General features: G+C 33.8%; 1 protein-coding gene and 1 pseudogene across 3 annotated transcripts in view; one reads left to right on the top strand and one right to left on the bottom strand.

The window, feature by feature from the left end:
- Positions 1-17,053, bottom strand: part of PPIP5K2 (diphosphoinositol pentakisphosphate kinase 2) — an 85,268-nt gene extending 68,215 nt beyond the window's left edge. Inside the window, exons 1-6 of one of the 3 annotated variants that reach the window (XM_006900683.1) lie at positions 16,934-17,053; positions 15,065-15,260; positions 12,566-12,656; positions 10,463-10,548; positions 4,629-4,783; positions 917-1,018 (exon numbers count right to left, since the gene is read on the bottom strand). In XM_006900683.1, coding sequence (XP_006900745.1) covers positions 917-1,018; positions 4,629-4,783; positions 10,463-10,548; positions 12,566-12,656; positions 15,065-15,260; positions 16,934-17,047 — 744 coding nt within the window. In that variant the 5' untranslated portion in view covers positions 17,048-17,053. The remainder of the gene's footprint in view (positions 1-916; positions 1,019-4,628; positions 4,784-10,462; positions 10,549-12,565; positions 12,657-15,064; positions 15,261-16,933) is intronic. The other 2 variants (XM_006900682.1, XM_006900681.1) reach the window with 2 other exon arrangements.
- On the top strand, positions 3,463-3,794 carry LOC102869298 (annotated as a pseudogene).
- Positions 17,054-17,751: the final 698 nt, after the last annotated feature.

Here is a 17,751-nt window from a genome sequence, read left to right as displayed (position 1 = left end):
GACTGCAGAGCTACTGTACAGAGGGTTGATATGAGTCACTGGCCACGTGATGGCACCTAACAACAACAACAACATACAAAAGACAAACACATAAATGGCAAGCTATGTTCAGGCAATATTATTTGATAAGATTTATGTTTTAAGAAAGGAGGTCTATAAAATAGAAGAAAACAGTAAGATATTTTATATGCCAGGCTTGAGAATGTGGTTATTACATTGTTAATGAGGACCACTGGAAAAAAATTTTTTTAAGGAAAGGTTCATAATTAGGTTTATCTATACGCTACACAGAACCCTACGGTTCGAGAGAAAATGGCTGATGGTAAAATACTAAGACTCAACTCCTGAAGGTGTTCTGTTGCTCTAGAAGGGAGCTGCAATGCTAACCCAAATATAGTGGATCTCTGCAGGTTCAAATCCACTAGCAGGTCGACAGGAAAAAAAACCACAAACAGCAAAATCCTGTGCAATTTACAATCTCTGAAAATCTGCTTGAGGGTTAATTATCAGTTATGAATTGATTCTCATTTGGCAGATATAAGTTATTTCTCTCCAATAAAAATCACAGATGCTTTTTTATAGAATTATAGATATAAATACATTACTTACACTAATTACTATCTGGACATATTGGTGGCTAGTAGATTTTGGTCAACTCTTACAACTAACAAACATTTAAAGAAGTATATTTGTTATTGTACAATAAATTTAGCTTTTATATCCTAAGAATATCTCAATCAAATTTCTTTGCAAACTTCATTTAAGCATTTGAAAATCAAGAATAATCCATTGTATATAAAGAAAATATCCATAGTCAAAGAGACATGGAAGAAAGGTTAAATCTAGTGAAGGAAAAAGACATTCTGAAATCAATGACAAATTTTAAATGCAGATTAAAACATACTTTTAATCCTACCTTAACATCAGTACCATCTGTAGGCATAAACTCTTCATATATATATGAGCCTGTTTTTCGTACATTGCTTTCTGGGGAATAAACACTACTTCTACTGCCAATCTGAAAGCAAAAGATGTTCATTAAATGTATCTTGATTTTATAATACTTTTACTATCTTTTTTTATAACACCAAAACCAAACTAGCTACTGCTGAGTTAATTCAAATAGTTTATAAAGGTTGTAATCTTTCAGAAGTTAATCATCACCAAGCCTTTTTTCTGAGGCCATCTGAGAAGATTCAAACTACTAACTTTTCCAATATTAACCAAGTGTTTAATAACAACATATGCTACCCAGGGACTCTGATTTGCATGTTACGTGTTGTTTTTGTTGTTATTAGGTCCCATCAAGGAGATTTTGACCGACAGCATCTATAAAACCAAAACATCTGAACCTTATGCTATTCTGCACAATCCTCATAATCTCTGCCATACTCATCCATAGTTAAAGTCACTGTGTAAATCTATATTGTTGAGACTATTCCTCTCTTCCTCTGACCCTTCACTTTTCATAGCATGATGTCTTTCTCCAAGGACTAGACCCTCTTGACAACATGCTCAAAATATATGAGATAGTTTCACCATCTTTGCCTTGAAGGAACATCTTGGGTGCACTTCTTCCAAGATAGACTTGTCAGTTCTTTTGGCAGTCCACAAGGTTTTCAGCACTCTTTTCCAACATCACAGTTCAAAGGCATTGATTACTCTTCTATCATTGTTAGTCAGTATTAAACTTTCAAAGGCAAGTGGAAAAAAAAAAACAAAAACACCTCAAATCTTGGAAAAAGACACATCTTAGTCTTTAAACTGACATTCTTTAGCACTTTGCATAGATCCTTTATAGATTTCCCCAATGCAATGCGTTTTTGTTTTTATATTTTATTTTTTATTTCTTGTCTGCTGCTGCCATGGGTGCTAATTGTGGATTCAAGTAAAATGGCATTTTTTTTAAGTTCAATCTTTTCTCCATCTATCATAATGTTACTTTTTAATTCAGTGGTGAGTTATGTTTTCTTGATACTGAGATGTACTCCATTGATCAGTAAGTATTTCAAGTCCTCAGTTTCTGCAAGCATGGTTGTGTCATGTATATAATGCAGGCTGTCAATGAGTCTTTCTCTAATTCTGAAAATGCATTCTTTTTCATATAGATCACTTTTTTAAATGTTTGCTCAACATACAGATTGAATAGATATGAGAAAAGGATAAACTCTTACGTACATTGTTCCTGATTATAAGCCATGCAATGCTCCTTTGCTGTATTTGGAAAACAGTTCCTAGTTTTATATATGAATACAATTTATACATGAGTATAACTTATATATGAGTACAATTATATACATGTTTTATATATGAGTGTAATTACATACATTTTTATATATGAGTACAATTTATACATGAGTACGATTTACACGAGTATAATTGTCTTGGGATTTCCATTCTTCTAAATGTTATCTATAATATTTATGAAACATAAATTTAAATGTCTTTGATCAATCAATAAAACACAAGTAATCATCTTTCTAATATTTTCTGCTTTCAGCCAAGATACATCTGAAACCAGCAATTAGCCTCTCATGCCATGGTTTCTTCTGAATCCAGCATGAATTTCTGGAAGTTCTTTTTGAAGTATTTGTTCTAGGCTCTTAAAAATAAACTTCAGCAAAATTTTACTTGTATAAAATATCAATATTATTATTGAAAATTCCCACATTCTACTGAATCATCTTTTTTAGGAATAAGAATCACTATTATTGTTCAATTCATATTGAAGACTGCAGTCTTTGACCTTTTGCAATAAATGCTTCAGGTACTCTTCAGTTTCAGGGAGCAAGTTTGTATCATCTGCATAACACAGGCTGTTGATCAATCTTTCAATTTCTTCATCTTTAGCTTGAGTAGTTGGTGCATATATTAGACTAACAGTTGTATGTTTATGGAAAATACATTATTACTGACAGCACTACAGACATTAAAATTTTCTTTTTGAGTATGAATGTCACACCATTCTTCAAATTGTCATTCCTGGTATAAAAGGTAATATAATTTTCTGATTCAAAATGGCAACTATCAGTCCATCTCAACTCACTAATACTTAAGATGCTGATCTTTATAGATTCTATTTTTGACAACTTGTAAGTTTTCTCAATTTATACTTCAAACACTCCATGTTTTGATTATTAATTGACTATTCCAACTCTTTTTTCTCATTTTTTACTGGTTCCCAAACTGAGAGGCTCCATTTCTGATACGGTATGTAACAATACTGCTCTATTTTTCCTAACATTTTCACGAGCCTGTTATTTCAGAAGTGGGTGGATGTTCAATCCTGTTTCCTAGTCTTAGCCTAGAAACTACACTCAAACCTACCTACCAAGTTAAGTAGTTACAACTTTTTTTTTTAATTCACAAATCTTCAGTCATGTTTTTTCTGTATCTGACATTATATTTTGTGTAATTATAATTAAGCTTAAATGAAATAAGACAGGTGGGTCCAAGAGAAAGATGGCGATGGCGGCTGTCTCCCGCGCCTCTTGGCTGCTGGTTCGGTCCCGGCCACAGCTGGGGCGGTCTATGGCGGGCGGCGCTCACGGCAAGGAGGGCTCACTTTGCATGTGGAGGGCCCTCTCCTTCTTCGTGGCGCTCCCGGGGTGGCAGTAAGCATGCTGAACGTCTTCTTGAAGTCACACCACGACGACGAGCACAAGAGACCAGAGTTCATCGTCTACCACCATCTCCACATCAGGTCCAAGCCCTTTCCCTGGGGAGATGGGAACCACAAGCTGTTTTATAACCCTCATGTGACTCGGCTTCCAACTGGCTATGAAGAAGACTAAATAAAGAGGACCAGGACCACCACTGGGGACCACTGCATTGGTAATAGCTGGACCATTACACTACACGTGGACAAAAAAGTGTATGGGGACCTTCATCTTTACTTGTGTACATGAGCTTCCATCTTTTTGCTTGTGGCAGGAGATGGCTTAAATAAATAGATTAAGCACCAAAAAAAAAAAAAAAGAAAAAAGAAGACAGCAATACAACAAACATACAGAATTATTCTTTCCAAAATTCATCTATAAACTGCTGCAGGTTTGCTTCTTTTTTTAATTAAATCTTTACTGTCCAAATACAACACAGAAGCAATAAATAAGTAGTTTGCAGGTATAAGATTTGCATAAAAAATATTAAATTACTAAAATTATGTCTTACTTGTCTAAATATCATATTAGTTTTATAAACTTATTTCTGAAAGATACTCTTTATTAATATTATTATTAATTTCAATGAACATTTACAAAGACTGCGCTTTCCATTTATTCATTGTTGCACTTTTCTCCCCGCCCAGCCCCCTTCCCCTTGGCTCTTCTTTAAAAGCAAAAGAAAAACTCCATTGGTATACAATCCTCCTCCCCCAACTCTCCCACCCTCATCCCGAGTACACTCCACTCTGCAACCCTCATTCCAAACTCTTAGGATAATCATAATGCCCTAAATTATATTCTTTTTAAACTGTTCTCTCCCTCAACGGCTTCAATGCAGTATACATAATTTATCCATTTTTTCTCAGACTTAACTGCTTAAAAAGCTTACTAGGTCTTGGTAGTTTTAAACTTATTCATACTACCTACATCCCAAAAAAACTATTTACTGGATTTATAAGAGTTTACCTTTCGAAAGAGTCTTTGACTTCCACCACCTGCAGATGTTGGATAATAAATGTAAACATTGTGATCTTCTGCACTTACAGGTTTTTCAACAAATGGCTTTTGGAAAACTTCTCCATTTACTTCAACATGATCTTCTCCTTCAATCAGATTGCATTCTATAAGAGAAAAATAATATCAAGGAACAACTACAGCACATTACATCATTTAGGTAATCAAGAGGGAGTTTTGGTGGTTTACCAGATTTAGGGAGTTGTTCTGGTAGTCCTAAGGCAGGTAGTTTAAATCTGCCAACAACTCCAGAATAAAATTGGGGAAATTCCTTCTATGAAATTTACAGCTTCTAAAAAACCACTGGAGAGTCAGCAATGAGTAGCTTTCAACTTGACAGCAATGAGTTTGGGGTAATTTTCTTTGAGTAAAACTAACTTTAGTTGTCAAACTGATTCTGACATATAGCAACTCCATGTATTAGAGTAAAACAGTGCTCCATAGGATTTCCATGGCTGATTTTTCAAAGGAAAACCATCAAGCCTTTTCTTTTTAGACATTTTTTATCTTTCAACCTTTTTGGATAACAGCTGAGTTTGCTCACTATTTGCACTACTGTTTATTTAGGTCACTGTGAGCCACAGTTGACTTGTTTGCATCAAAAACCAAAAACTATTTTCTGAAACTTCCTAACAATAATGACACATAACAACAATAGTACTATGATTTAGAACATTTTTAGAAAAGCAATATAGAGATTTTAAATTTGATCTTCATATTTGATCTTAATGCTGTTATTATGTGTCGTCGAGTCACTTGTGACTCATAACAACCCTATGAACAACAGCCCTAAACCCTGCTCTATACTGTGGCAACCTAATGTCTCTGGCACACCTACCCTCATTACCCCAGTCACTGAATCAATCCATCTCATCAAGGGTCTTCCTCTATTGCGCTGTCCCTCCACCCTTCCAAGCATAATGTCCCTCTCCAAGGACTGGTCACTCCTTACAACAAACACAAAGTATGTCAAACAAACCTTCAGAATCTTTGCCTCCAAGGAGGAGCCTGGTTTTACCCTCTCTAGGACAAACTTGTCTATTCTCCCGACAGTCCATAGTCTATTCAATACTCTTCTCTAGCACCATAGTTCAAAGGCATCAATTTTTCTTTTATCATTCCTAGTAATTGTCCTGTTTTCTGATGCATAGCAAGTAACTGCGAAGAGTATGGCTTATATCAGGTGTACCTTAGTCTCCAGACTGACATCATTGCTCTTCAGTACTCTGGAGTAGTCCAGACAGCAGATTTTCCCAAAGCAATTAGTCTTTTAATTTCTTGGTTGCTGGGACCAAGAGTGTTGACTGTGGAGCTAAACAAATGAAAGCTATTAACAATTTCAATCTCTTCACCATCTATCATGATGCTACCAATTGGATCAGTGGTGAGAAACTTTGTTTTCTTAATGTTGAGCTTCAATCCATATTGAAGGCTGTAGTCCTTGACGTTCTGCAGCATGCACTTTCAAGTCCTCTTCAGTTTTAGCAAGCAAGGTTGTGTCATCTGCATAATGCAGAGTGTTGATGAGTTTTTCTCTAATCCTGATGCCACATTCCTCCTCATACAGCCCAGCTTCCCGGATGATCTGGTTTGCATATAAATGGAAAACATATAGAGAAAGGATACATCCCTGGCATACACTTTTCCTGATTTTGAACCATACCGTGTTTTCTTGCTCTATTCTGATGACTACTTCCGCGTCCAAATATAGATTTTGTATAAACACAATCAAGTGTTCTGGGATTTCCATTCTTCTCAGAGTTAGCCACAGTTTGTTGTAACCCACAAAGTCAAATGCCTTTGCACAGTCAATTAAACAAAGATAGACATTCCTCTGGTACTTTCCACTTTCAGCCAAGCTCCATCTAATATTTACTATAATATCCTTAGTACCACAGCCTCTTCTAAATCCAGACTGTACTTCTGGCAGTTCTCTGTTGATGTGCTGTTCCAGTCCTTTTTGGGTAATATTCAGCAGACTCTTGCTAGCATGTAATATTAATGATACTGTTCAATAATTTCTGCACTTTGTCGAGTCACCTTTCTTTGAAATGGGAAAAAATATAGATCTTTTATACAGGTCTCTTCCAGTCAGTTGGCCAGGTGGTTGTCCTCCAGATTTCTTGACACAACTTGATGAATGCATTCAGGACAGCATTCCTGAATTCCTGTTTGTTGAAATATGTCAGTTAGTATGCCATCAATTCCTGGGGCCTTGTTTTTTACCAATTCTTTCAGAGCAGCTTGAACCTTTCTTCATAACCACAGGCTCTTGCTCATATGTTGTTTCATAAAATTCTGTGCCAGCCAGTTCCTTTTGGTATAATGATTCTGTATACTGTTTCCATATTCTTTTATTGTTTCTGGGATCATTTAATATTATATTTAAAGCATCCTTAAGCACTGCAACTCATAGTTTGAATTTATTCTTAAGTTACTTCAGCTTAAGAAATGTCGAGTGAGTTTAGCTGTCTTGATTATCGGACTCTAATTCTCTGCACACATCCTTAAAATACTTTGCTTTGTCTTCCCATGTTGCCCTTTGAAATCTGTTCAGCTCCTTAATTTCTTCTCTTTGCTTTCACTTCTCTGAGTTCTGGTGCAATATTCAGAGTTTCATCTGACATCCTTCTTGGTCTTTTCTTCTTCCTCTGTCTTTGCATGACCTTTTGCATTCTTCATGGATGATATCCTTCATATCCTCCCAAAGCTCATCTGTTCATCACTCATTAGTGTTCAAGGCCCCAAACCTGTTCCTGAGACAGTTTTTAAATTTGACTGGGATAGAGTCAAAATCAAATTTTGGTTCCCAGGGATTTAATTTTCTTTAGCTTCAGTCTGAACTTGCATATGAGTAGTTGGTGATCTGTTCCACAATCAGCACCTGGCCTAGTTTTCACAGCTGATATTGAGCTTCTCCAGGGAATCTTTTCATAGATGTAACTGATCTGATTCTTAAGCATCCCTTTAGGTGAAATCCATGTGTATAGGCTGCGTTTATGTTTTTTATAAAAAGTATTTGCAATGAACAAACATTTCTATAATTGGGGAAATGTCTTTTCATCTGCTCTATTCTGTAAAATGCTTGTCTGTTAGATGTTGTATAATCTAATTTGATGTTAATACTTTTTAAAATTTTATTTTAAATTGGTTTGCTTATAAAGTTTGTATACACTGTGTACATTACTGTCAAGACCTATGTTGTTGGTAGATACTGTCAAGTTCAGTATCACTCATAGCAACTCTATGAACAACAGATTTAAACAATGTCCTTTCCTGGGCCAACCTCAAAATTTCTGACATAGTCAAGCTCATTGCAGCAGCCACTGTGTCAATTCAGTCAGTTGAGGGTCTTCCTCTTTTGGCAATCTTCCATCTTTCTAAGCATGATGTCCCTGTCCAAGGAATAACTTCTCCTAGCAACATGCTCAAAGCATGTGAAACAAAGCTTTATCATATTTTCCTCCAAGGAGCACTCTCTTTGGACTTTCTTCATGACATATTTATTCATTTTTTGCAGTCATAGGGATAATCAGTACTCTTTTCTAACATTATTGTTCAAAGGCAACCATTGTTCTTTCACCACCTTTAGCAACTGTCCAGCTCTCAGATGCATAGCAAATGATTGAAAAGATCATGGTCTGAATAAGGTGCGCCTTGGTCCTCTAACTAAAATTATTGCTCCTCAATAATTTGGAGAGGTTTCTTCAGACATTCCCAGTGCAATATGTTTCATCTCTTGATTGTTGGTACCAAGGATGTTGATTATGGATCCAAGTTAGATGAAGTTGCTGACTGCTTCAATCTTTTCTCCATTTATCATGATATTGCATAATTGGTCCAGTAGTGAGAATTTTTGTTCTCTTGACACTGGCATGCAATTCATATTGAAAGATATATCTTTTGATCTTCTGCAACAAGTGCTTTAATTCTCGTCAGTTCCAGCAAGCAAGGTTGTGTCATCTGCCTAACTTTGGTTATGGATAATTCTCCTCCAATCCTGACGCCACATTCCTCTTAACAGAGTCCAGCTTCTTAAATAATTTGCTAGGTGTAGAGACTGAATAGGTATGGAGAGACTTTGACAAAACTCTGATGCACATCTTTCTTAACCCAACAGCTTCTTGGTTTAGTTGTAGGTTCCACATGAGCACAGTTAAATGTTCTGGGATTCTCATTCTTCTCAATGTTAACTATAATTTGTCATGGTCCACATAATCAAATGCCTCTGCCTAGTCAATAAAGCATAAATAGACATTCTTCTGGTATTGTTTACTTTCAGTCAGGATCCATCTGGCATCAGCAATGATATCCCTGATGCCATGGCTTCTTTTAAATCCTTCATGAACTTCTGGTAGTTCCCTATCAATGTACTGTTCTAACCATCTTTGAAAGATCTTTCAGCAGTCTTTTGCTTGCATGTGATATCTAGGATATTGTGTAAGAATTTCCACATTCTACTGGATCACCTTTCTTGGAAATGGGAACAAATATGGCTCTCTTCCCCTCAGTGAGGCAGCTGTCCTCCAAAATTCCTGGCATACACTGACAAGCACATCCAGAGCCAGGTCTACTAGATGATACATGTCAATTGGTATCCTACTGATTCCTATGGACTTATTTTTTGCAAATATCTTCAGTGCAGATTCAACTTCTTCGTTCATTATCATTGGCTCTTGTTCTTATGGTACTTCCTGAAATTATTTATTGTTAGCCAATTCTATGGTACTGTGACTCTGTGTATTCCTTCTGTCTTCTTTTGATGCATTCTTGATTATTCAAGATTTTGCCCTTGGCAAAAGGCCTATGAAAGGTGCTAAAGAATAAGGATATCCATTTAAAGACTAATGCTTCCCTGATTCAAATCATTGTATTTTTAAATTCTTCCTATGCATCTATAAGTTAAGACAAACAATAAGGGTGACAGACAAATCAAGGTCTTTCAGTTGTGGTGGTAGAAAAAAGCACTGAATATCCCATGGGCTACCCGATTTGTAGGAAGTATAACCAGGTTGCTCCTTAAAAATAAGGATAGTAAAAATGTTTCAAATATTTTGGGTATGTTGTCAAGAGGTAGCAGTCTTTGGAAAAAAAGAAAAGAAAAGAAACCCTGTTAGGAAAGTTAGAAAGAGGAAGACCCTCAACAAGATATATTTACATAATGACTGTAATATTGGAGAGTAACAAGTGTGTTGGAGACTATAAAGATGACAAAAGACAAGGAATGTTTAGTTTTGCTTTTTACAAAGGATTGCTATGAGTCATAGCTGGAGTGATGAGACATGAACAACAACTAATTATATCTCAAAATTTCTATTTTAATTATGGCATGTTTGTATGTTGAATTTAGTAGTCAGATGAATCACTTGCTTATCCCTAATCACTATAAATTTATTAATTGTGCAATCTGAAAATTCTTGTGATTGTTCCATTATTTCCAATAAAAAGGAATGATTCCTAAATTATTAAAATACTATTTCATTCACAGTCCTCTATTTAATTGACTATTATAATACTTATTTGACTCAGTGAGATGTGTCAGAGACAACGAAGTTAGCTCAAGATCGAGCAGGGTTCAGAGCTGTTGTACATAGGGTCACTATGAGTTGGAGTCAACTCAATGGCATATAACAATGACAACAACAATGCTTATTTATTTAGCTAAGAAAAACAACTGAATATATGTATAAATCCTTAACATTCATCCTTCTTCATTAGAGAAGGTGGATATCCCAACAGCATGGTATGTAGCACAAGGCAATATGGTAAAGGTGATTTACTCTTACCTTTGGGATTATTTGGGTCACGATTCAATATTGCATAACGAGGAAGTAAAATACCTTCAGCTTGAAGAATACTATATACTTCTCTCCTAAAGAAAATAAAAAGCTTTTTTATTGTTTCATTGCTTTATATTATCACAGCTTTTATTTTTGTTTGACTGTTAAAAAGGGCATGCACATCTAGTATATTTTTTTTTCAGGATAGAGCAGAACTGTCCATAGGGTTTCCAAGGTTATAAACATTTAGAAAAGCAATTTTTTCCAAAATAAGTATATTATTTCTTTTTAACACTGAGAACTATATCCTAAGGAAATATTAAGTGATAACAAAAATGTATATATAAAAATACTTTATTAGCAAATTGAAATGCTCATTTTTAAAACTAGACATGTAAAAAAAGATATATACATATGCATATATTTAAACAAAGTTACTATAAGTCAATGACAGACTAATACCTACCTATTGAAAACCCTATACTCAAAAAAAGGAAAACCCTATACTCATATAATATTTAAAAGTATAGAAAGATATTCATTATATTCTGAAAAAAAAGTTATTCCAATTTTTGTATAAATGTAAATATATTTAAATGTTGCTTCCTAAAATAAAAAAAAGTTGGTAAATATATTGGCAAGATTAAAAGACTTTCTTTATACTTTCATTTTCTAAACTTCTTAAAATTAGTATTTCATTAAAACATATTATTTGAGTATAAGGTTTTCAACAGTTAGGTAATATATTGTCATTGAGTTATATAAACTTTATTTAAATATATGCATATGTTACCATTAAAACATGAATTACAATATAAGCCTTTGCTGCTATTGTTGCTGTTTAGAACCTCGAGTCGAGTAGGACTCATAGCAACCCTATGAACAGCCAACCTGAACTTTGCCCTATTTAGGGGAAATATTTTACATTTTTTACATACCACCAGTATTACTAACTGAAAGAGTAAAAAAATATTAGAAAACATATGGCTGTATATTTTATATGTATTTTCAGATACTCATAATGTTTACATAAAAGAAAACAGAAATTAAAAAATTAAGAGTACCCCTCAGAATTAAGTCAATTAAATTTTATATACATATATACACACTGACATTTTATAATTTTTCTTAAAAATTCATGCTTCTACTTGTTAACATAGACAGTATCTTTTCAAATGATTATACTTTACCATTTTTTAAAAATTTAATTATAGTGAGCAAAAACTGTTCTATTTTCAAGGGCATGAAAGGCTATGGAAATTACACAACTCTGGCTTGATTCTTTGTTTTACTATTTGGAAAACCACTTATGGTACTAAGTAAAATAACTCATCTTCCTGATTCTCCCATAGAGATTCATATATTCATACATTAATTCACGTACAAATGAGTATAAGCAGCTATATTTTACTATTACTTTAGGCCATTAATAAATTACTGGAAGTGTAAACATCTTATACCATGTCAACATAATAACCATAAAAGTAATCCCACTGACACTGATTTGATTCTGATCAGAGACTTTGCAGCACGATCCATATTTAGCTGAGCTGCTAACCCAAAGACAGTGCCTCTCGAGTGGTTTGAATCTTCTTGGGAGAAAGATGGGCAATCTCTTCCTATGCGATTTACAGCCTTCTGAAAACCCACTGGAGAATCTAGCTATGAGTCAGCTCCAACTTGATAACAGTGTGTTTTTGAGGACAGAGTAGAACTGCCCATAAGATGCTAAGAATAGCTGGTGGGTTGAAACCACCAACCTAACATTTGGTTAGCAACTAAATGTTCAATTTGCCGTGGTACCACAGGGCTCCTCTATTAACATATATCTTACCCTCACAAAATAAACAAAAAACAACTCAAAGCCACCAAAATAACAATTTCACTGCTAAGGAGCCAATTTAGAGTCCTGGTGGTACTCCACCCCTTTCTAAGGATATATAAAAATCTTTAAGGGAGGAGCTTGGTGGATTCTAACAGCCGACCTCTTTGGTTAGCAGCTGAACACTTGAAGCACTAAGCCACCACGGCTCATGTCAACATGTAATAATTAGGTACTGAATAAGTGCTAATTTTACTTGTCTTAATTCAGTCAACTGTACCACTCACCTATCTTGTATGAGATACTGCATGTTCAAGTCATTAATTATAAATGGATTCCTGAGTTTTGCATAGGCAACTGCTTTGTCCAGTGGAAATCCTAAGAACACATATCATTAACTTACTCTGTAAAATTTCAAAATTAAATAGCAGCTATAAATGTATCAACATGAATTGATGCACCCTCCCATAAAAGGATAATTTCATTATGCATAACAAACTTATAAAATTGAATATTATATACTACTGATTTAACATATACTATTAAACATATCTTATTTCTTACTATTTATTTTTATCAAAAAGACATTTATCAGTCTAGTGGTTCTTTAGCTAAACTGAGAGCACTGACATGTTAGTCAATGCTTGATTATTCAGCCAGCTTATAGAAGATGAGTACCTAACACACACAAAGAAAAACCTAAATATCCTAATCATCGAGTGATTTACACACACACACACACACACACACACACACACACACACCCATCAGTTAACTGTTATATACCACTACTCTGTGAATAACAATATAATCATAAATATTTCATCTATGGAGATGCGATAAAAAGTCAGGAAATATGTATTTTTTAGATTTCATTTTGGTATACCTGTATTTTGTAGCACTGCCAGAATTACTCAGAGAGAAAAACATATTAAAAGAATAATGAGGTTAAATAAATGAAACTCAGTCTCATAAAAGCAATTCTACATAGATTATCACTGTAAAAATAGAAGGGTAACTTGAAAAACATGCAGGGAAACCTAAAAGGGAAAGAGGTGAGAGCAGAGGGTGAGGATGTGTGGGGGCAAAACCACAGGGTTGCACAGTTTGGTGGGTGGAGTGAGGGGGAGAAGGAAATGGGAAGGATTCAGGTGAAAAGCCAGGGTAATGATGGACAAGGTCTAATGGTGACTGATTTTATAAAGCATAAAGCATGAGAATGATTGTATAAAACACAATGAGGAAAAGTGTGAAAAACAAAGTAAAAGAACTTCATAACCAAATAAGAAAAAAGGAATGGGGAGAAAAGAAATAAAGTAAGTTTGGTTAGTTAAACAAGATCAGTTCCTAATTAATTTTTAGTATTTAATGTTTAAAAAAGGAACAACCTATAAACTATATTAAAAAACAGAAATTATACTAAAAATCATCTGGCTACAAACAAATAAGACATCTCTCAAGTTTCATAGAACTCTCAGAACTCATCCCAGTATATATAATTTGAAGCATCCTAACAGAATGCAGCAAACAGAAAACTAGAATGATTGTTTTGTTTTTAATTTCATGAAAATATTTTCTTCAGTTAAGACATACTATATGGGATATGACCTTAAATGAACCTAGGCTAAACAGATAAATAGTGCTTGCAGAAGAAATCATGTGAAGGTAAAGGAAGTAAATCTTAGTTTCAGGATATTTCAACATCCTGGTTCTCTAAAATGAGGAACTTCATTAAACAATGTTAAGACCTTAGCTACTCTACAGAACAGTGACAATTTTGGCTATGGGAGCAATATAAGTTGCAGCAGTGCTCTGTCCTCTTTTTACTAAAGACTTTAAGTATCTAAAGTGAGCATTTCACACAAGATTGGACTCCATATTTTGGTAACAATAAAGGCTAAATATGAAAACATACAATGAGAGGGTATTTTTAGTTTTAATTGTTAATGTGACATTCACTTTATGATTATTAAGCTATCTATTTGCAGATATACACTTAGTAATATTCCTCACTAGTTTACATATGAAAAATCCTTTAATAATTAAGTTAATTTTTGTTTCATTACTAAAAGATATTTAGATCCAATATCTCAAATTTTAAATATTTAAGAAATAAAGTATAAATATGCATAAGTTCATGAGGAATGATAAATTATTTTCTCTAAAGGAAAACCATAAGACTTACCAATATTTATAATGCAAAGAATTTATCCTTAAGAAACATAGAGATGCAAAGCATACATTCACAGAAATCATCACCACCTTAATTTAACTGAGAAATGTTAGAATTAAAAATATGTTCTGAAAAAATGACACAGAAGGGAGAAAACTTTTTGATACGAGCTCAATGTGTGTGTGTGTTTCTGTGTGTATTGTTGTTGTTAATTGTCTTTAAGTCGAGAATGACTGATAGTGACCCTATGAACAAAAGGCATGAAGCCCCTCTATAACTATCAACATTTATCAAAGTTCAGAGTTTCCAGAAGCATGTTGCTTAGAAAGTAGATGTCATTCCTGCTTCTAAACACACACACACACACACACACACATATACACACACACACACACACACACACACACACACACACACTAAAAAACTAAATTTATTTTTTTAAAAAAGGACTGGAAAGAAACATATGTATCAAAATATTAATATCGCAAATCTATGATAGTAACATTACAAGTAACTTTCATTTTTCTGTTTTCCCTCCAGTTTTCTACAGTTTATGTGTATGAATTTCATAATCAATGAATATAAAAGAACTTTTTTCTCCCTTATTTAATACCTTTGGAATGGAATGAAATAAGACAATCACATAAAGGCCAATTTTCCACTGGTTCATTTAAAATAACATCTTCTTCAAATACTACTACTGTAATATATTTAAATAAGGAGATTCGTTCAAGAATTTCTTTCATTGGTTTGGATTTGGATTTCTTTGCCATGGAACATATTCCAACCACAATCTGCCTTTCTGGTGGCTAAAACAAAAAGGAAACAAAACATTATAACTTAGCATATATTCTAAAGCACAGCTACTTTAATCTTTTCCATAATTGAGACATATATTGAATCAACAAAATGACACATTAACCAATAAATAAGTTTATCAGAAGAAATACTTGTACTAAGTATTCTTAAAAGAAAAATATTTATTATAATCGCTTTATTGCTACATAAATCTAGAAAGTTTTTTAATGAACACTTTCAGAGTACAATTTTATTTTTAATCATATTTATAAACTAAATGAATACTTTTTCTACTGTCTCTACTTGTCCCTCTTGTAGAAAAGGGTCACACATTTATTTAAATGAAAAGGTGAAAGGTTTAAAAGATGCTATTCCTGACTATGAAGCTATATAATACTCAAATTTTTCTAGATTGACCTTTAATATTAGTTGGTAACCATTAACAACTCGGAAGAAAATTCTGGAGTAAGCCAAGTTATTAATAGAGGTGTCAGCAGATATTTGAAATCTCAAGGTATTGAAAGTTTCAAGAGTGTAAGTCTAATTTGCATTTCAGATTTTGTGAACTCCACTGTGAAAAATATTGTTAAACATGGAGTTTAATGAATTATCTGATAGCTACTTTTGTCCTTTAAATTACTTTTAACAAGTAAAATAAGAATCAATTTATTCTCATAAAACAAAAATTTATTTATAGGAGTAAAGAAATCCTTTTAAAATTAAATAAATTGCAAGTATAAGAAAAAAAATATTTTAAGTTTATATTTGAAATCAGTTCTTAGGGAAAACAACCTCTATAAATAGCAACACTGTACAGTAGGAAAACCGGGGTAGTAGTTGTTGCTAAATGAACATATATAAACATGCATGTCAGTTTTAACGATCTAGAACTGAAATAGATTTAATATATCAGAAAGAGTAAGGAATAAGACTGGCTGACTTACACACACATATTCACATACCTCTAGACAGCAGAGTCAGCATATACTTTTAGCCAATTACTGTAGATTACTGAATTGTTAATAAAGAGATATTTTCAGGTCAACCAACACTTTTAGTGACAATATGATAAACTAAATGAAACTAGATAAATAGGATCCTTCTTTAGCACTTTGAGGAACTCTGGTGACACTGTGATTAAAGCATTAAACTGTCAGCTAATCAAAAGGTCACCAGTTTGAACCCACCAGCCATTCTGCAGGAGAGAGATGAAGTAGTCTGCTCCTATAAATATTTTTCGACATAGAAACTCTTTGAGTAGTTCTACATTGTTTTACATGGTCGCTAGGCATCAGTATTGACTAGATGGCAGTGGGAGTTAGTACCTTGTAAACTCTTTCCTTAAAGTTTATCTTAATCTGTTAATTATATATTTGTATACACAAGAAACTCTGGATTTCTTGACTAAATTAGTTCATATTTCTGTCATTGCTCTACTCAATCTTCTGTTACACTATGTTTATAACCAGAAGAAACTAAAATAGGCATCATTAAACAATTTTAAGTTTAATCGGTAATTTTCTTTCTTGCTGAATAATGGGATAAGTCAAAGCATGTTATTTCATTTATAATATTTCTAGGAAATTCTTATCTGAAAAAATGTACCAAAAATGTAAAATAACATTATTAAGAGTAAGAATCACATTGAGAATAAGCCTATAATGTATCAATAAAAACAACTTACAGATTCATCTTCATCATCATCCTCTTCATCTGCATGGTGGAAGAAATGTCGATAATTTCCAGGATTCACTTCAGTATCTTCAGGCCCAACAAAGAACCTCGGAGCTTCACTCATTTTTATTTCACTTAATACACATATACAGAATGTAAATGATCTATACTAAAATTCTTGTAAATAAACAAGAAGAAGGCATTCCCTCTACTGCTAGCGGACACACAGATCTGTCGCAGCTGAGGACACACAGATCTGTCACAGCTTGCTTCAGCTTATACAATCACTTGAAATTGTGATGACAGTTAGTTGGAAATCTTTCTTTTGTTCTCAGTACCACTGCTTCATTGTTGACATTCAAGTTGTTGCTGCAGTTTGAAAAACAGACAGTGAGACTACTGTTTCGCTGAGTTGATACAGCATTTTTTAAACTTAAAATTAAAAAGGAAAAATATACTCCAATTTTGGAGTGTACATAAAAAACGGGGAGCCCTGATAGCTTAGTGGTAAGAAGTTGTGCTCCCAATCCTAAAGCACAAAGTTTAAATCCACCAGGTGCTTCACAGGAAAAAAAATAGTGGGCACTCTCTTGTGTGACTTAAAGCCTCCAAAAACCTACTGGAGGTTCAGCTATGAGTCTGCTTTAACTCAATGACACACAACAACTTCTGCATTGCTGGAGAAAGATAGGCAATCTCATTCCAATAGAATTTTTGCCTCTGAAAATGTGCTAGAGGATCAGAGCCTGTTCCAACTTAGTGGCATATAAGAACAACAAAAAACAAAGCTCTGTTAGAAAGATTAAAGGAAACAATAATCATAGGGTG

The sequence above is a fragment of the Elephantulus edwardii genome, unplaced genomic scaffold (genome assembly GCF_000299155.1).
Source record: "Elephantulus edwardii isolate Elephantulus edwardi_28Jun2011 unplaced genomic scaffold, EleEdw1.0 scaffold00290, whole genome shotgun sequence".
In the NCBI taxonomy this organism is placed as follows: Eukaryota; Metazoa; Chordata; class Mammalia; order Macroscelidea; family Macroscelididae; genus Elephantulus; species Elephantulus edwardii.
Note: the sequence above shows the minus strand (reverse complement) of the source record. Positions and strands in the feature narration are given on the sequence as shown.